The 20925-nt window shown below is 39.7% G+C and overlaps 1 protein-coding gene across 1 annotated transcript in view; it reads right to left on the bottom strand.

Moving 5' to 3' along the window:
• Positions 1-321: 321 nt before the first annotated feature.
• SPATA18 (spermatogenesis associated 18) overlaps positions 322-20925 on the bottom strand; it is a 44414-nt gene continuing 23810 nt past the window's right edge. Inside the window, exons 5-13 of the mRNA XM_081304833.1 lie at positions 18232-18327; positions 16099-16524; positions 13745-14144; positions 12105-12263; positions 11084-11259; positions 8683-8806; positions 6740-6823; positions 2832-2877; positions 322-2526 (exon numbers count right to left, since the gene is read on the bottom strand). Of these exons, the coding sequence (XP_081160959.1) occupies positions 2519-2526; positions 2832-2877; positions 6740-6823; positions 8683-8806; positions 11084-11259; positions 12105-12263; positions 13745-14144; positions 16099-16524; positions 18232-18327 (1519 nt within the window). The 3' untranslated portion in view covers positions 322-2518. The remainder of the gene's footprint in view (positions 2527-2831; positions 2878-6739; positions 6824-8682; positions 8807-11083; positions 11260-12104; positions 12264-13744; positions 14145-16098; positions 16525-18231; positions 18328-20925) is intronic.

The raw sequence follows: 20925 nt of genomic DNA, 5'->3' as shown, positions 1-20925 counted from the left end.
TGGAGCCTGCTGTCTGTGGAACTGAGACCTTTGAAACCTTGAGCCCCCAAATAAATTTTTTCTCTTCTACAATTGTTCTGGTTGGGTCTTTTTAGTCATAGCAGCAAAAAAGCTGACTAAAACAAGATCTCACAGATTAGAGATGGTAAAGGACATCACTAACCTGCAACCTGAGAGGAGAGCGCTTCATTGCAAAGAACTGACAATTACAAAAAGCATTTTTATTGATTTTTATTATTAGATGTTAAACCAATAATATAGAAACTAACATTTACCCAGGGTAAAAAAAAACAAGATTTTTTTTTTCATTTTCAGTGTTTCTAAGTTAAGTCACATACCCAGATGAAATAAGTCCAGATCAGCTTCCTTTGGTTTCACGAATTCTTTCCAAAAACGATTCTAGACTATTCCACTTTCCCTCTGTAGTTAGAGTTCAAATCAGAAACTTGAGAAATGGAAAGTGGCCAGACAGGACCAAAAGCAAATAATTGAGCTGTATGACTTTTTTCCAAATTAGAGTATACATCTGTCTCCTGAAAAGAAATTATGGCACATAGGCATTCTCATTGCTTAGACTTCAGAAAAAATAAACCTTTCAACACATAACACAAAGTAACTAATTGCATGGTTTTAATATACAATAAATTGTCCAGGAGTGAAATTTGCTGTATAAGTCAAGCAAGACTATTTTGTTGTTGTTGTTGTTCAAAATATTACCAAGCAAGCCAACTAATTGTACCTTTTAATATGACCCTTCCACTTCAGAAAGTTGTATCTAATGACAACATTAGATACATCTTCTGTTGCCAACACAACACACATCAATCTGCAGCTGTAGCTAATGATTCCACAGGCAGATATTGCATAAAAGCATCAAACACCTTATCTTCCAGGGTAACTATACCCATTCTTTTTAATTTTTTAAATACATTTTATTAAATTTGCTTTGCTTTCCCTCTGTTTTATTTTACAGTTTGGGGTACTATATTCAATGTAAAAATTCTATGTGTACATGGATTATATTAACTTTGGCTTTCATCTCAGGATATCCAGAATAAAATATTTGCTATAAAAGAGGGATTAAGCCTGACAGGGTTAAAAGAAGCACTAATTTCATCCAGCACTCTCTCTCTACAATGAAACTGAGGTTCAGAGAGATGACATAACTTGCTCAAGCCCACAAAGCAAGCTAATGACCAGAGGGATTCTAGGAGCTACCTAGGGGACACCTAGTGCTCCTTCCCTCAAAAAGGTAATGACATAAAAGCACAAAGAGAGAAAATTAAACTCACACCTCAGAGAGATCCAGTGGCCATTGGACTCAAAGAAAAGAGACTAAGGAAATCCCCCCACCCCCAGGACAGGGTGTCAAGATGCTCTAGAGAAGTTTTTTGTTCTGCCCATCTGAAAAGCATCAGGTACTGAACTTCAGCAAACTAAGATGTGTCCAATTCAAAATTTCTCTCTAAAAGGTATATGGAAACTGCAGTCAATGGTGCGGGCTCGGGTGTAAGGGTGGATTGAGAAGAGGAGGCAGGGCAGAAAGAACATCATGCTTCTAGAGAAATCACAGTTCCTTATTATCTTGAATGTGAACTTTCAAGAGTACTTCACAGTGAACAAGTCAATGAGAAAAGCTCAATTTAAAATAGATAAATGATGCCCTGAGTTTTACTTCTTAAGTTCTAGTATTTTTAGTCAGTTGGAGTTTATAGGAGGAAGAATAGGTAATGAACAGGTCCCATAGGTAACTTGTATATTTAACATGTGCATTTAAACTGTTTAAGACATTTCTAAGTAGATAATGCAAGGTGATCAACATTTATCTCAAAGCTGCATCTAATCAAATTACTGGTCTGTGTTTATGAAGCAAGAAACCTCTCAACTAAGTGACTTCCACATTTGGTACTCCACAAAGCCAAAATGGGTAACTCTCAAAGCAAAAATAGCAAACCAACAAAGTGACATACTTTCAAATTATTACAGGTTACACTTAATCTGACATCACTGCTACTAATAAGATTGGTGTTGTCTTCCAAACCTTAAAATGCAATTAGAGCACCCATTTTTTTTTTTCAGGTTAAAAGCTGATACTAACAATTATAACATGTATGATCAACCTGTAAGCTAAAATGCCCTTTCTTTTGGATTCAGCATGTTAAAGACTTTGCACTCTTGTTCATATAGTTGCTATAAAAGAACCTAGTATTTTCAAGATGGAAATCCTGAATCTTTGTAATGGACTTTGCTTCAAATGAATATGATCCTAAATGCCTATGCAATCGTTTTTTTATGAAATTAATGGAATTTGTATCTATAAAATAAAATGCAATATATCTAAAATTACAGATGTGCTAAGCCAAAACATTTAACTCTGTGTGTAGAGGGATACACAGAATACCAGTTCACATCATGCTAATTGAAGTCGGAGGCGGACAAGGCAGGCAGCAGGAGGCCCAGGGGAAGGTGGCTGCAATGATGCACTACACGTGGTGGCATAGGACCACCCATGGTGGTTTTAAAACCCTGTGGAGAAAAACAAACAGTTCATCACTATGGCCAGTTCCTTAGAGTTTTCTTTTGGAAGTATATAAACGAAAAAGGGGTGATTGACCTAGGTTTACAGCAATTAAACCCCTCAACTAGAGGCTCTTCCTGTCTAACTCCAGGGACCGGCATGGGTCCCATCAGTGAGAGGACCCAGAAATGGATGATAGGAAGGGAAGGGATATTCTCTAAGGAGCCAAACACTCATGGTGCTGCACAATGCTGAGTACTAGGAAGAGTATTCAAAAGCAGAAAACTCAATCCGTCTTAACTATCCTGCTTACTTGGCAATGTACATCTTATTGGAGAAGGACTCCGACTTCGAGATATCTGAAAAATAAGACAAAGTGTAATGTGAACCACACAGTAGACAGAGCTCAAAGGATGAACCCTTTTGACGTGTTCTTTACCGCCCCCCCAAAAAAAAACTATCTAATTAGTTGCTCCGAGGCCCTTTAGAACTATGATTTCTCCCCTGAGGCTGACCACTGTGAGTCCTTTTATGTTTTTTGAACTAAATGGGCACTCAATTTGGTTTAAATTATAGTATTAATTACAAACTGGGTTCAATGGCCATATTGAAATTAATGTTTTTCAGAAAATAATTATAATAATCAATGAAATCTAAAATAATTATATAATCATCTATTACATAGCCTTAATAAGTCATCTCATGTCTCCAAAACCCTGCCTTTAAAATCTCATCTTTAATTTCAATAAGCAGAAGCTACCACTGTTACTCTCAGCTGACGCTGCCTGCAAGCATCATTCCTGCCCTGAGTTGTCCAACACTTTAAATAAATAGATTGCTAAAGAAGATAGAGTCTGTTCTGGATGACCTCAAATAAGCCAAAAAGCCAGACTAACCAAAAACATTTACATTTTATTTTGCAGATATACCCATTTTTGTTGTAGAGAGAGGCTGATGGAAAGAGAAGGAATGTTGGCAGAAGTTTCACCTTTGAGAATACATTCTAACTCCCTTGTCTAAAGTTCAAATTACTTTGTTCCCTTTAGCAAAAATGAGAAACGGAAGGTTTAGACGTGTCTAGGGCTCATCACGGAGGACACTGTCCATGGATGAAATGTCTAATCAGAGTCCAGAGTGATAGCCTGCCCCAGCTGTCACACAAGAGATGTCTAACATTACTTTCCTCTAATATGCTGTTTCCTCTTGGAATGGGAAGACTATGATTCTCCCAGTATAATGCTCCCACTATTTCCCTTTTATTTATCAGTCCATTTTGCTTTTACCTTTTTTAAATACTTAATCAGAAATACAGATAATCAAGTTATATTAAAATCCTCAAGAGCAAAATGACTCAGATGCATGCCTCTTCCACCTCCCCACCATTCTTAGGCCATTTTCCTCCCCTGAATATTTTCCCCAATTCTCAGCCCATTGAAATTCTACTCACTCTAAAAGAGCCAAAGAGCTCCCCAAAGAGCTCTTTTTTTTTTTTTTTTTTTTTTTTTTTTTTTTTTTTACTATCATGGCCTTTGTTTTACAGACTGTACCACTTTATAGACTGGATTACATTCAGTTAATTTGTTTAAATTATATTGATCTTCTTATATGCTTAGTTGTTTTTGTGTCCCTCCAAAATCTGACATCTATCAGTTACAGAAGGAATGTTTGAGAAGGAGCCAGCTGCAGAAACAAGATGCTTGCTAAACTCCTTAAGAAAGGTAAGTCTGGGCTGGATTGTGACTCAGTGGAAGAACGCTTGTCTAGCACATGTGAGACACTGGGTTCAATCCTCAGCACCACATAAAAAAAATAAATAAAATAAAGGTATTGTGTCCATCTACAACTAAAAAAATATTTAAAAAAAACTAAACTACAGAGCAATAGTAACAAAAACAGCATAGTATTGGCATCAAAATACACTTGTAGACCAATGGTACAGAATAGAGGACACAAGAGACCAATCCACATAATTACAGTTATCTTATATTTGACAAAGGTGCCAAAAATGTACATTGGAGAAAATATAGCCTCTTCAACAAGTGGTGCTGGGAAAATTAGAAATCCACATGCAACAAAATGAAATTAAACCCCTATCTCTCACTATGCACTAAACTCAAATCAAAGTGAATCAAGGACCTAGGAATTAAACCAGAGATACTGCATCTATTAGAATAAAAAGTAGACCCAACTCTCCATCATGTTGTATTAGGCCCCAACTTCCTTAATAAGACTCCTGTATATCTCAAGAATTAATATCAAGAATCAATAAATGGATGGATTCAAACTAAAAAGTTTCTTCTCAGCAAAAGAAATCATCAGTGAGGTGAATGGAAAGCCTACTAATTGGGAACAAATTCTTACCATATGCACATCAGATAGAGCACTAATCTCTAGAATATATAAAGAACTCAAAAATCTTAACACCAAAAAAACAAATAACCCAATCAATAAATGGGCCAAGGAACTGAACAGACACTTCTCAGAAAAGGATATACAATCAACCAACAAATATATGAAAAAAATGTTCATCATCACTAGCAATTAGAGAAATGCAAATCAAAACCACTCTAAGATTTCATCTCCAGTCAGAATGGCAGCTATTATGAAGACAAAGAACAATAAGTGTTGGCGAGGATGTGGGGGGAAAAAGGCACAACCTTACGTTGCTGATGGGACTGCAAATTGGTGCAGCCAATATGGAAAGCACTATGGAGATTCCTTGGAATACTGGGAATGAAACCACCACCATTTGACCCAGCTATCCCACTCCTCGGTCTATACCCAAAGGACTTAAAAACAGAATACTACGGGAACACAGCTACATCGATGTTTATAGCCGCACAATTCACAATAGCTAAACTGTGGAAGCAACCGAGATGCCATTCAGTAGATGAATGGATAAAGAAAATGTGGTATATATACACCACGGAATACTATTCAGCAATAAAAGAATAAAATCATGACATTTGCAGGTAAATGGATGGAGCTGGAGAATATAATGCTAAGTGAAATTAGCCAATCCCCCAAAAACAAATGATGAATGATTTCTCTGATTTAAGAATGCTGATCCATAATATGCTGCAGGGGGGATGGGAGGATTAGATGAATTCTAGATAGGGCAAATGGGAAAAGAGGAGGGGGATGGGAGGGAGGAGGGGGTAGGAAAGACAGTGAAATGTGATGGTCATCATTACACTAAGTACATGTATGAAGATATGAAGATGTGACTCTACTTGGTGTACAACCAGAGATATTGTGCTCTATATGTATAATATGAATTGTAATGCATTCTGTTGTCATATATAACAAATTAAAATTTTTACAAAATAATTAAAAAAGAGAAAGATGACTCTTGTTAGCTGTGTTTTGTTTTGTTTTGTTGCCAAGGAGATCTCGCCCCTTTGGGGCTGCACCTGCTATGTTAAAGAACACTTCAGAGCATCTAACATTATCAAGTGTGGTTCTGCTCCTCCGCTCTCTTCTAAAACAAGGCTGAACATACATGTAAACAAATGCTGTTTGAAGGAATAGATGATTGTTAGCCTCTCTGACATATACATGTCTTTCTCCAGTCTTGACTAAATATTATTTGTTGAATAAATGGACAGTGGTGAGTTGTAATAATGTTTCTAGGGATGCTATCTTCAAAATTTTCAGAGATGTTTTTCTGGGTTTTTTTTTTTTTATCTTGATGAAAGTGTTAGTAATTCTTCGAAGAACCAATACACAAAGAAACGAATTTTTCCTACTATGAAATTGGGGACAAATAAATACCTTCAATAAAGTAATGAAATCCAGATCCATTTGGATTTGGATTGGAAATGAACCATTTCCCCAAACTCACACAGTAATTGTGAGAGGAACCAGGGACCTGTGACCAGATCAGTTGACCAAGGTATCTCCTTCTCTTTTCAGAAAGCTATCTGATATCTAATGGCTAACATCAGAGATAATAAAACTACTAAGTAAGGAAAGTCTATTATTGCTTGAACTAATTAAAAATACCAAAAAAATAAATAAAAACCCACCCTCCTCTTCCTTCACTCTAGAATGGTAAAACTCTTTAGCCCACAGTAGTATAAAAATCACTTTAGGGTTAGTGATATTGCAACAAGCTCTCTTTATACCTATGATAGACTTACAATCACCAAAGAGACTGCTGAAGCAAAGAAAACATGGGCTGTAGGCATTTTGTGTAAAAATGATTAGACAGATAAGTACCGTGCTTAAACCAATGCGGTTACGGGGGCAAATGGGACTTAAACTCCTGCTTCGACACCGACTCACAGCTCTCACTGAATTCCACTAAAAAAAAAAGAGAGAGAGAGAGAGACAGAGAGAGAGAGAGACAGAGAGAGAGAGAAGTAAGTAATTAAGAATGAACAAAAGAATGTGCAAAAACTGACATGGCTTCAAACAACATGCATATCCCGTGAAACGAGAGGTTTACCAACAGGATTATCCTTGCCCATGACTGGTCACCAGTATGGGCTACATTCTTTTTATTTCCTATGACTGCCCAATATTTGGCAATAATTTTTCAAATAAAATCACACTAAAATGAACTTGGGGTTATTCAGATTCTTGGTACTAGATTTTTTTTAATTTCTTAGAGTAAACTATGAGAAACCCCATTTAAGTTTGCAAGTGTTGGAGAATATAAGCTCCAGGTGGGCGGGGATTGTGTCTATTTTATTCATTGCCAAATCCCCTAGCATTTAAGTACATTGCTCAGATCATAGATAAGTACTGAATAAATATCACTGAATGAAACACCACTGTTGCACATTGACTCTCTAACTGTAAATGAATGAAGACCAGAACTGTATCTCCAATTTATCTGATTGCATATATTACACATATGCTGTTTTTATTGTTTCAATAATAATACAACGATTTTATCCTACAAGTAAAATCCCTTCTTAAGATTTCTCTTTCAACTCAACCCTTTTCTTTTCCAAGTTTTTCCTTTTGGGGAATCAAAATCTTTTGATTTTGAGGTTTAAACTTGGGCAAGTGTTGGTGATATACTTGATGTGAGAGAAGGAAGATGGATAAAGGAAACTGGTGGAGAATATGAGTACAGTGGCTGCTTCCTCTCTTTCCCTGCTAAACTGCAGTGCAGCGAGCGGAGTGATTAAGAGGCAGTATTGGAGGTCAGGAAGCACACCTTATGCTCTCATAAGATCATGGTAGAGCATATGTAGCTGTCAGATCTCCACTCTTTTGAGCTCCACTCTCAGAGCACAAAACATTTTATTAAGATACAATCCACCACAATGGGATTTTTAAGCTACACAAACCATTTTCCTAAGTTCTTTGAAAATAAAATAACACCCCTCCCCTTCACTATATGCTGCCATGAGGCAGGCACTTCCCCTATTGCCCAGTTCAAAGAGAATCGAATCAGAGACCACCCAGATGATGGTTTTGCTCTGGATCAAGGGGTTTCCCTTTAGAATTAACCCTTTTTAGGTAAGGCCAGGTTCGACACTGTATCCCATGAACTATGTACAACCCAGCACCTGTGGCCACCAGTTGCAGCACCTGGTCCTCCTACAACACACACATGCTCACACAATTAGACACCCAGGATTCCCTTATGAAGTCTGTTAAATTATTTAATATGTTTAGCACTTGTATAGCCCTGAATATAGAGAAAGCAATCTTCCAAAACTGATCTGTTCCTCTTCCCTGACTCCTCTTTTTCTCCATCCCTCCCCTTTCTACATGTCATACCAAGGAGAGAAAAATGGCACATTCATAGTTTCCCAAAATGAAGACTTATCAGTAAAAAATTGTCAAATTGTTTCCTGAAAGTTCATTAATCACTTTCAAATGCTTAGGTTTATAGAAAGCCTCCAAACAAGACGATTTCAAGGGTTTTCCCTTAAAATATCATAATCCCTCTAAGAAGAGGTAAATTTGACTAGTTCCGTCTCATAAATAGAGCAATAAAGAAATTACTGCCAGGGAATAATGCAGAATGATGGAAGAATAAATTAAAAACAATCTGCTTTTCTAAGGCCATCTTCTTCTCCTTTTTATGAAATCTTAAACAACTCTTCATCAACTTCTTCTATAGAATCTTTGGGTTTATAAATATTCTCGAACTTGTGAATCAAACACTGGGGATGAACTGTCATTATGCAAGGCCACCGTACAAAAGCCCCTCTCCTGGTGACAGCTTCTCCCTTCATAATGACGCAGTCATTCTCCATGAGAGCAGGCCATACGTGGTAATAGACCAAGGGAGCGGTGAAATCCGAGTCATAGCTACGGCGGTACCTACAGTAAACACAAAAGAACAGAAAAAAGAAGTTAAGCAATTATATAGCATCATCAGGGGAAACCTTGCATGTGAAGTTTCTTTTTTGATTATGCTTAGATCTAGGTAAATATGGATCCCAATCCTGTTATTAAAGAGATGGCTGCAGGCTCTTAAAATAGAAACCAATGATAACTAGGACCTGTCAGGAAGTCACTTAGAGCAAGTCCTGGAGACTAATCTTATTCCTTCTCTGCTCAGGATTGTAAGATTTGCAAGACAGGGAAATGAGACTACCTGAAGTCCCATAGGCTTCCTATAAGATTCTCCATGCTGTCTCTGTGGACAAAGTAAAAGAAATACAGGTGGATGGTTTACTTCTGCAGGTGGCCTGGAAACTGGTTCCACGATCCTATCCAAAGAGTAATGAATGGATCAACAAGAACCTGACTGAAGATATTAAAGGTTCTCTTTTAATCCTATACATCAACATGTTTACCAACGACTTGTACAAACAGAAACATGCTCAAAGGTGTGGAGGATAGGAAATGAAAAACAGATGATGATTATACAAAAATAGATCTATTTTATCCATCCGCCCCAAAGGCAAAATACAAAAATAAGTTGGCTCTAATACGATAAACTAAAGGTTAATGTATATGAGGTCCTGCAACTGAGTCTAAAGAGAATTTAACTGAACAAATAAAGGAAACATGGTTTAGTCTCAACATGAGAGGAAATAAAATAGCAGGTTTTAGTTGCCCTCAAAATGTGTGAACAATATTTTAAGGCTAAATATGAGGGAAAAAAATAAAAATGGCTGTAAGTTTGTTAACCCCCTCCACTGGTAGTTCAAACTCGCCTATATTTAATTGCAGACACTTTCATTAAAATGAATACTCAGCAGAGCATGAACCATGATTCCCTGGTTGGTTGAATCTGCAGATGGAGACCCTGGCGGATTCAGAGAGCTGAAGGTAGAAACAAAGCCGATCTTTGTTCAGAATCCCAATTTTAACTGGACAGCCATCCAGGCAAGAAAGGCAGGAGGTGCCTCTGGTTAAAGGCCTGTGACTGGGAGGGCAGACAGGTCTGGGAAATGGGCAAATTCTACAAACTAAAATGGGTGAAAGTTTGAGTGTTACTCTCCGTCCTCCAAAGGAGAGAGGAATAAAGGAAGGTGGATGACCATGATGATATATGCTCTGTAAATGAACCAGAAAGATCCACCTGTGATGTCATGTTCTTCCATGAGTGGAGGCATGCTGGGATCAGTGACCTAAAAGAAACTAGAAACAGATAAAAGCTGTGCTGAAAGGCAACCAGAAAGCCCAATCACTGATGTGATTTGCCTAAGCCCCCAAAAGGTATGTGGTCTCCCTCAACAACATGCTCTCAAGAGTCCTGGGTAGCCCCTTCCCCCCGACTCCATGACACCAACAACACCCAGAGCTGATATTTCCTGAGCATGCCAGCAGTTACCTCAGCTATCCTTCTATTCCTAGGGAGTAGGCATCATTATTTCCCCCTTTGACAGAGAAGAAATTAAGGAACAGGAAAACAGAGTAGCATGCCTAGGACTACTCAGCCAACAGGAAGTGGAGCTGAGATTTGAACCCAGGCAGCCCAAGACAGAATCAGTGTTCTTGGCCTCTTCCCAAATTAATCTCCAGTTATAGCTAAAATTTCATCAAATCTCGATAAATGTTTAAAATTAATTTAATATCTTTTAATTTATAAAGAGAATATCTGTCATGTAAAATTTAGAAATCTGATTCTAGATAAGAATACAGTGCATCCTCTCAAACTTTAGTGTGCACAAAGCACACTGGATACTTTTTAAACTGCAGCTTCCTAAGCTCCACCACAGACTGACAGCATGAAACAGCATATCATGGAATGTGGCACAGGAATGTGCGTTTTGCACAAGCACCTTGAGTGATCTGCACACTGCACACTGTACTTTGAGGTACCTAGCCTAAATAATTCAATAAAAGCCAATAAAAAATAATACACATTTGCATTTATAGAGCACCTTTCTTTTAAAATGTTCCAGACAGGTTCCAAGTACCCTTAGTTCTCCCCAAAGCCCAGTCTGTTTAGTGGAGAATGAACCCAGGAAGGGCCTGCTCAGAAGTACAGAGAAGTCCACAGCAGGCCCTGGAGAGCAGAGGGTCTACTCGTCCCCCCACCAACACACACATACACTGGAGTCCCCTCCCCGGCACTGTTCCCAGGAACAGAAGCAAGGCAGTTATTAAGGGGGATCCCTTAGCTTCTGCTCCTGTGTCTCTTACTTGGTGTCATTAAAAACTTCTCCATCCGCCCCAAAGGCAATGTCAAGGGGTGGCTCTAAGGACTGCATGGCAAAGGCAATGCAGCAAATCTCCTGGATAAAGTCACTGAGAAGGCAAAAGTCAACTTCAGGGGGGAACGAGATCTTGGGGTTGACATTCATGGCACGGATCACATCCTGAAAAACAAAACCAAAAAAAAATGGCATTATCTGGTGGCCAACCTGTGACAAGACACTCTGACACCCTGAGGACTCTAACATCAGCTAGGACCAATGGGGGATGGGAAAAGAGGGTTTCAGTGAAAATAAGTCAGAAAAACAGTATAGGTGCTACATAAAGAAGGATTTTGTCACTCTTTAATAAGGAAGGAGGAAAGATACACAGAGCACAAATGACATGCTGAAGGCCCAAAACTAAGAGGGAAAATGGTCCACGGATTCTTAAATTATTTTCTTATTTTTCTTTGCTGTGTAAGTGTATAAGGTGCCAACACAGAAGTCTGACGTGTTCCTAATCCATAAGAATAATTAAAATAGCTTGCTTTTATTGAGTGTTTACTATGTGCAAAGTCTTGTGCTAAGCAAACGATCCGCTTTCTTTCATTAAATCCTCTCAATGACTCTGTGGGGTATTAATCATTGTTGTTTCCATTTAAAGGTTAGAAAATCTAAGCCCCGAAAGGTTATGTAAACATGTAACATCACATGGCGCAGTCAAATGGTAGGGTCAGTATGCAAATCCATCCTTACTTCCCAAATCCCTTCCTCTTAAGAACTATGATATTCTATCTCCCAATCTTAGGGCCCCACTTGAAGAACAGAACTCTGAAGCTCAGGACATTTTTTTCCATAAAATTTCTAAGAAAAAAATAGAAGTGACTAGTGCTACAAGACTAACTGAATGCTGTTCTTTCTTCTGTTAACTGGAAGCAATACAAATGCTAACGAGTTCCTGAATTATGAATCTCCATTGCAAATGTCATCAACCACAAGCCAGTTCTAACAAGAGACCCAACACTTACGTTAACACTGCTAACGGAATCATACAGATCAAGATGGCAAATGATATATTCGGAGACAGCATTCTCAAAGTCATTCGACCCTCCATAATTTGGTGTTAATGTCTTCCTCACCCGGATCTTGAAGTGTCTGAATGCCATTTTCGCCACGTGAAATGCCTCCTGCATGTGAAAACACAGCACATTTATTATCTAATAAGAGGAGGAGGGTAAATAAGTTCAAAGAAATGAATTCAAAAGAATAACAAAGTCCACATCATATTAGACTTCAGATAACTGAACACAGTTGGTCGAAATGTTTTTAATATGATAGAAAATAACATCTCTCAATTTTGAAAAGCATGCAAGTAGATACATAACAGCCCTCATTCACTAATTGCAAGCATTAACCACTGTTCTGGTCTTTCTGAGTGCAGTGAAGCAGGATAGTACAGATTTAAGGACAGAGGTCCTCTACCATGAGCCCACTACAATAGCATATCACTGGCCAAGAATGAGAGAAAACTATTAGTCTAGAGTTCATTCCCTACATAAGCACATTGTCATGCATATTTCCTGTTACATATTAATTCAATAAATCTTTCTAAATACCTTTTATATAGTAGGCCCCGGGAAAACTCAGTTACAAAAAAGAGACCCAGCCTCTATGTTTGCACAGCTATAACCAACTCAGTGATTCTTAATTATAAAAACCAGGGTTGGCAAAAAATTTTTGTATGAGGAGCCAAATCTTTTAGGTTTTTCAAACTACCTACAGTCTCTCACATTTTTTCCCTTACAATTCTTTAAAAATGTAAAAATCATTCTTACATTCTTAGTTTTGGGGCAGTATTTCTCATAGAAATACAAGCCAGGCCCAGGTATAGTCCACAGGCCATAGTGTACTGACCTCTGATATAAATGAATAGACACAGGATTCTGGACAATTCTGCTGTCATAGCAACATTTTCTTTTTTATATCTAATTATTCTCATAATAGACCCTTAGTATCTCAGTATAGCATTGAACAACCCATTGAACAAATGTATTTACTTTGGAAACTAAGGACTGTAGGTTTTTAATTTGCCCTACTCAAGCAAGCTGGTGTATTAGCAGTTTCATTAACTACTCTTCATTAAATAAATGAAGAGTTGACACAATTGCAACTTCTGATGTTTAGACCTGAAGTAAATGAATCAAGCAACAGTAATTTGCAGTGATTGATTATATATATATATATATATATATATATATATATATATATATATAGTGTGTGTGTGTGTGTGTGCTCGTATGATCATATTAGACAAAGTTGATTTACAGTGCTAATCAACCTAGTATATACCCATTGAAAAGAGTGCTACATTTATGGACACTTCTTCAACAAATCGGTCAATACTAATAAATGCATATGAACAGTTATTGTCGTGAAAAGCAATTCACCCCCGAATATTTGTAATGAAAGAAGGGAGGGAGAGAGGGAGGAAGTGAGGGAGAAAGGAAGGAGTGAAGGAGAGGGAAGGGACAGAAGGGGAGACTGGAATGCCCCCATTCAGTGACCTCAAGATGCACAAGTCCCTTTAAAGTTGTACCATTCACTTTATCCAAATATCTCCCCACTGCACCCAGGACAGCTCAAGTCTGGCCACCAGAGTGTCACCTACCACAGTGGCGATGTAGATGATCCGCTGCACTGTCTCTGCTTTGTCGATGCAGCGCCGCAGCAAGCACTGGGCATCCAGGCGGGCCTGGGAATAGGCGTCGCTGAATCTGGACAGGAGAGCAGCTTTGCGTGCCACACTGGACATTTTGGAACCACCATTTGGGGACGTGCTTCTGATCTTGGTGATTTTGTTGTTGGGGCTGTTGGACCTGCTCCGGCTGGGGCTGTGGCTGGGGCTGTGGCTGGGGCTGTGGCTGAGGCTGTGGCTGCGGCTGCGGCTGTGGCTCTGGCTGCGGCTGTGGCTCTGGCTGCGGCTGTGGCTCCGGCTGTGGCTCCGGCTGTGGCTGCGGCTGTGGCTGCCGCTGCGTGGGCCAGGGCTAGGAGACCGGCTCCTGGGTGCCCTGTGGAGGAGGAGGAATCAGGCTAGGACACGCTGAGTCCCTGGCCTCTGCTTGTTCCCGTTCTTCTCCCCACATCAACTGCAAATGACACACCCAACCCTCCAAGGGAGGTCAAGTGGCTCTCTGGAATGACTTTCCCCCTAGTCTCAAAGGCCACCCCCAGTAAGAAATTACTGGAAGAAATATTCCATATCTGCCTAGTGAGTTGGGATTTATAAAGCACTCCCCTTAGTGTGGCACGTCTATCCTTGAAACAACCCTGTGAGGCCAGCTCTGCTTCTTGGCCATTTTACACATAAGGAACTTGAAGCTTTAAAAAACTAAAAGACCATCCTCTCAAGGAACACCTAGCAAGAGCCAGAGTTCAAGAGGAGAAGTCAGAGGTGGGTGTTTCTGACTCTGACCCTGGAATACTAACACACCACAGGAGCGCATCGCTCCAGCCTTGTGGGACAATCTGGATGGCTACCCAATAGGAAGTGAAGTTATCAACCAGCTAATCCAGAGGACATGGCCCCAGAAAAGGGACGTTTTACATGAGAAACTGTACAATGCTGTCAGTGTTGACTGGCAGGCTATCAGAAGGGGTGGAGAAGGCCTTATGTTTGCTAATTTCCAGGGTGAAGATGCCCCTACCATGGCAGAAAGGAACAGGTTCCAGGGAGCAAGTACACATCAGCACCAGGACAGCACAGAGGGAGTCATTTAGGGAAATGGGTACAGGCAAGGATGATGTTTCAATAGCCTGAATTAGAGCATGCTGGGAGCCTGGAGCAGAGGGGGTAGAAAAAATAAAAGTGATGAGGAGACTCCCAAAATCAACATGCTTCTGTGTCTTCATCTCACACTGTCTTAATGACCCACCTCAACACACCTGCCCTTCAGTGGAAAAGGATTTCATAATACTTAACCTATACACACCACCCATCATGTGACATAGGAAAAAAAAATACCATGCCCTTCAACAAATGGATAAAGAAAATATTACATATATATACATACACACACACACATACCTACACACACACACACACACACACACACACACAATAGAATATTACTCAGCCATAAAGAAGAATGAAATTATGGCATTTGCTGGCAAATGGATGGAACTGGAGATTATTATGCTAAGTGAAATAAGCCAGTCCCCCAAAACCAAAGGCAGAATTTCTCTCTGATATGCAGATGCTAACACACAATAAAGGTAGGGAAGGAAAGAATCGAAGTTCATTGGATTAGACAAAGAGGAATGAAGGGAAGGGAGGAAGGATGGGAATAGGAAAGACAGTAGAATGAAATCAGACATCACTTTCCTATGTTCATATATGAATACACAACCAGTGAAACACCACATCATGTACAACCACAAGAATGGGATCCTAATTAGGATAAGTTATACTCCCTCAGCGGTAGAGCACTCATCTAGCATGAATGAGGCCCTGGGTTCGATCCTCAGCACCACATAAAAATAAATAAATAAAACAAATGTATTGTGTCCAACTACAACTAAAAAAATAAATATTAAAAAATACACTCTACTGTCGTGTATATCTAAAAAGAACAAATTTTTAAAAATTTTAAGAAAAAAATACCGCAGACTGCTGTCCCTGGAGAGAAGAGTCCTAGACCTCAGAGAAAAGAACCCCTACGTCATGAACATCCTTTCAACTCAGGCACCTCTCACCTGACCAGTGCACACAGCCTGGTTTCAAGTAAACAACCGCCCTCCCCATATTTCCCCATTGAAGGGAAATTACTAGCAATCCAGGAGTTGTTTTCTCTCTCTGGAAGAGTGCAGAAAGAAAATGATCCCCTTATAAGACAAAGCTTCCCAAATTGTTGCAGTTTGGTATAGGGTCATTGTAGTCCCCAACTCCACCAACTTCGCACTTTTACTACTAGCTCAGAGGGGGGAAAAAAGCCAAATGAAAAGATCAATGAGAATTTGTCAGACCTTCCTTGAAGACCAGCTTTTTCAGCAGACAAGACAGCAATCTCATCCTTCAGGTTTCGGAGCTGTTTCTCATAGTCAGAGATCACCTCTGCGTTCCGCTGCTCTGCGCACCGCTGCTCCAAGCTCCGCTGCTGCTCCAAGCTCCGCAGCTCTGCGCACCGCTGCTCTAAGTTCCGCTGCTCTGCGCACCGCTGCTCTAAGGTCCGTGGCTCCGAGTTCCTCTGATCAGAGCGTGGCTCCGAGTTCCTCTGATCAGAGCGTGGCTCCGAGTTCCTCTGATCAGAGCTCCTTCTCTCTGAGCCCCTCTTGAAGGAACTGCGGTGCTCAGGTCTGATCTGGTCTCTGCTCTGTTCTCTGCTCTGGTCTGTACGCCTAGGTTCTGAGTTCCTATGGCGAGCCTCCTCCTGGGCTTGAAGAGATTTAAGCCTGAAGAGCAGAGAGAACAGGGTGGGGAGGGAAGGGAAAGATTAAATAGAGGAAAGGAAAGAAAGGAAAAAGGAAATGAAGAGAAAGAAGAGAGAGAGAGAGAGAGAGAGAGAGAGAGGGCAATAAGCAACAACTGGTATACCTAACATTAGCCTGCCATTTTGCATTGGAAAGGTGAGATGGAAATACACATGAACAAATACATATGAGCAAAGAGCAGAATTGCCAGTATCTAGGGGTTAGTCCCCATCTGCAGCTTACATGGGAAAAGGTCCCTAAAGAAAGAATGCTCATGCAGGGCCTCTAAGAGAAGTAGAGTGGACCTATACTCATGCTGTTCCACACTGGTCTACATTCTATGAAATTCTGGAAACACCTGACCTTCAAATCCTAGTCCAGGGCTGAAGGTGTTGCTCACTTGCCTAGCAAACATGAGGCTCTGGGTTCACTCCCCAGTACCTCAAAAGAAAAAAAAATGAGTTGGAGGGGTGGACTTCAGTGGAAATTGAATGGTATTCACAAGACTATCTAGAAGTACAAAACTATGAAAATAATGGAGTATGGAAACAAACCAACAAAAAAATCTTTAGAAATAAAACTGGCACCCTCCTGAAGATCCAAAGAGATGTGGCTTCCACAAAACAGAAGCAAAAGCCATAGAAGAACATGCTGTGATGATCATGACAATAGTGCAAGATGAGAAGGTGAGAAGTAAGATTCAGAAGGATGAAGGAGAAGTGAAAAAAAGGTAATAGGGTTAAAAGCTACACCAGAAACAGCAGACAACAGATTCAGAACTATGGAGATGAATGAGCAATATGATCAATGAACTTGTGAACGTGTACCAAATAGGAAATAAGAGATTAAAATGATGATGAGGGAGAAGCTAGAAGTGGAAAACAGAACAGCTTCTAAACTAAGAGATATGTGTGTTCCTGAAGAAAGGAGAACAACTAGAATGTGAAAACCATCAGAAAGTGTGAGTTTGAGTGTGTGTCTGTGAGTGTAAGTGAGTAAAACACTTCCCACTTGGAAATCAAAACTAACACCAAGAAACATATAACCTTAAAGGATCCACATGTTGATTTGTTCCCTTCTAGAAATTGATCTTTAGGTAATAATATGAAATTTAAGCTCTGATTTTCCACAAAATTATCCCAGTATTGTTTTCCAATGTTGAAAATCCACATCTAAGTTAATATTCAACATGAAGGAAATATCCAAATGATGGAAATGATGAATGTATTTGAAACTAAGTTCTGCAATCATTTTTTCATGGTGATAGAGAAAAACAATGGGATCAAAAATATATACTTATATACTTTATTCTGTATTCTGCACTGTTAATCATAAGGAACATCAAATGGACAGTTACTGGCACTAGGATTATGAGAGGGTTTTTAGATGTCTTCATATTATGTTGTACTTCAGAGACTTTAGCCTATATCACGTAAGTAATATTTTTGTTTTCTTTTTGTGGTATTGGGATTGAACCCAGGACCCACAAGCATCCTAAGTGAGCACTCTACAACTGAGTCTTAGGTAACATTTTTGTAATAAGAAAAATATATCAAACATTACTAAAAATGTTGCTGCCTTTTCTCTCTAATTATGAATAATATTTTTTCATACTGTAATAGAGCATCAAAAAAAAACTTGAGTCAATGATTAATCGGCAGGCTGCAATAATCCTATCATTTTTCTTACTGCTTTTTTAGCTGATTTATTTCCTCCTCTGCAGCCAAAAGGGATATGGCAGATCTGTTCTTGGTTTCTTCGAGAGACTTTCCAGTTTCAGCAAGACTGTAAGAGAAATCAGTAACTAAAGACAGATTTTCTAAAATCAGCAGACTTTCCAAATCAAGGCCTAGGTTCTCTTGGAGACCTTTGTCATATGATATAAATTCAATGAAAACAAAATCAAATTATAAGACATCTGCACTCAATCAGATAATATTGCAGATATTATGGTGGACATGGACACAAAAACATGCCAGCACCCTTATCTCAAGGTCAAACACAAAGGAAGGCCAGAGCTACTTTAAAGACTGTGTGATAACTATTAATGTTAAAATGTAAAGGATGAAGGAACTCATTCAATTCCTCCTTCGCCTCTTCCTAATTCATCTACTCTATTTATACCCAATCCCCAGGTTGTCTCTCTATAAAATCTCCATTTTTCTTCAATATACCAATACCTATTCCTGTTGCTTTGCACTGTAGAGCTGCATTTGACTTATTTTCCCCAAACTTCATAATATAAAAAGCTTATTGCCCACTATGAAAGTCCTCCACAATCACATCAGTCTACAAGTATTTCAGGTCTTTCTGCTTCTGATGTCTGCCACTTATTGTGCGCAATTTTCCTGAGTTTTTGTTGTTAGTTTCAAGGATTCTCTTCATTGTAAGCAAATCATAATAATATACACTCTTTTTTTTTAGGCCTATCTAAATTTAAAAATAAGTGGAAGTGGGATGGATGACCATGGACAAAGATCAGTGGTTCTCAGTGAAGTTGCCCTGGGAACCATGAGATAATCATGGGTCCCTGACTTCTCTGATCTGCCTCCCTGAAACAGTAATCCTGAGGCTAAGAAAACACAGGTGAAAGAAGAGTGGGAAATGAGACCTGGGATTCTGCTGTGGTTTGGATCTTAAGTGCCCCCCCCCAGCCCCACCAAAGCTTGTGTGTTGAAGTCTTGGTCCCCAGATGATGGGGAATTTGGGCCTAGTTGGAGGAAACAGGTCATTGGAGCAGTGAAGATTATATGTGGACCCTGATCCCTTTTCTCCCTCTCTCTCTTTTTTTGCTTCCTGACTGCCATAATGTGAGCAGCTCTCCTTCCCATGTTCCCTGCCATGATATTCAGCCTCACCACAAGTCCAAAAGGACAGGGGCAAAGTGGCCAAGGATTGAAACCATGAACCAAATTAAATCTTTCCACCTTTAAGTTGTTTACATCAGATATTTTGTCAGAGAGATGGAAATCTGACTAAAATGGAAAATTGCTACTGAGAAGTGAGGTGGTTGCTATGATTAAACATGACCGTGTGGTTCAGGAGCCTTTGGAATTCATTTGAAGGAGGAGTTTGGATCAATTTGGAGAAGCAGACTGGAAAAAGCTTAGAATGCCATAAAGAGAACTTCATGAATGATTCTGGTGGAAGCTCAAAACAACAATGCTGATAGGAATGTGAAGAGTAAAGACTATGCTCATGAAGTTTCAGATGGAAATGAGGACTCTAGGGTGTTTCAGTTCTGGCAAAGAATTTGTCTACACTTTGCTCATGTTGAGACTTTATGGGAAGTTGAGTTTAAAGGTGATGGATTAATTAATGTGGTGCAGGAAATTTCAAGGCAACACAGCATATAGGCAGTGGTAGGGGTATTGTTGGCTGCTTTTAGCCAGATTCACAGGGAGAATCAAAAGCAAAAATCAGTGTGGAAAGATATAAAACTTGGAGTTTGTCCCAAAATAAAGCACATTTAAAGTTGCATCCAAGAAGAATATGGTTGCTAAAGAGATTAATGCCGTTACGAAAAGAATCTGGGTGCAGTAGCCCATCCTTGTAATCCCAGCTACTTGGGATTCTGAGGCAGGAGAATAGTAAGTGAGGCTATCCTGGGCAATACAGAGAGAGCCCCATCTTAGAATAAGAAGGAAGAAGAGGAGGAGGAGGAGGAGGAGGAGAAACAGAAGCCACCAAGTAGTTTGCATCAGGACAATAGGAAAGATGGCTTGAGGGTATCTCAGGAGTTAGTAAGACCCCACCCAGCAAAGACTTCTGTTTGAGAAGACAGCTCTGGGACACACTGCTTGCAAAGGACCATCTGGGGAACTGAAGAAAAGGAAGCCAGAATCAGAGGGAAGAGGGAGCTGCTTACCATAGAATTTTGGGAACAGACTTACATTTGGGTTACATTAAATAAAAACACAGAATAAGAACTACAGGTGGGTTGAGCACAGTGGTCCACACCTGAAATCCCAGCGGCTCAGGAGGCTAAGGCAAATAGATCACACAAAGCCAGCAATTTAGCGAGACCATAAGCAACTCAGTGAGACCCTATCTCTAAATAAAATATGACAAAAGGACTGAGGATAGCTCAGAGGTTAATCACCCCTGGGTTCAATCCCAGTACCAAAAATAAAAAAGAACCAGCAAAGTATTGAAGTCCTGCTTCACAACTAGAAGCATCTAGAGGGGCTCTTATTCCTGGAAACCTAAGCAGACAAAGCACAACTCAGGACCCCTCAGCACAAGACACTAGTGCCAAGTCCACTAAGGCTGAGAATACAGTACATGAGCAAAAGATCTTATCTGTAGCATCCTTTCCCTAGATGCCAATCTAAGAAAGGAGCTCATTATAACAGCCAATGCAGCCGCCATTCACGCACAAGC

This window comes from Spermophilus citellus (assembly GCF_964194105.1).
Source record: "Spermophilus citellus genome assembly, chromosome: 8".
Classification (NCBI taxonomy): domain Eukaryota; kingdom Metazoa; phylum Chordata; class Mammalia; order Rodentia; family Sciuridae; genus Spermophilus; species Spermophilus citellus.
The sequence above is the reverse complement of the archived record's forward strand: the minus strand, read 5'-3'. Positions and strand labels throughout refer to the sequence as shown.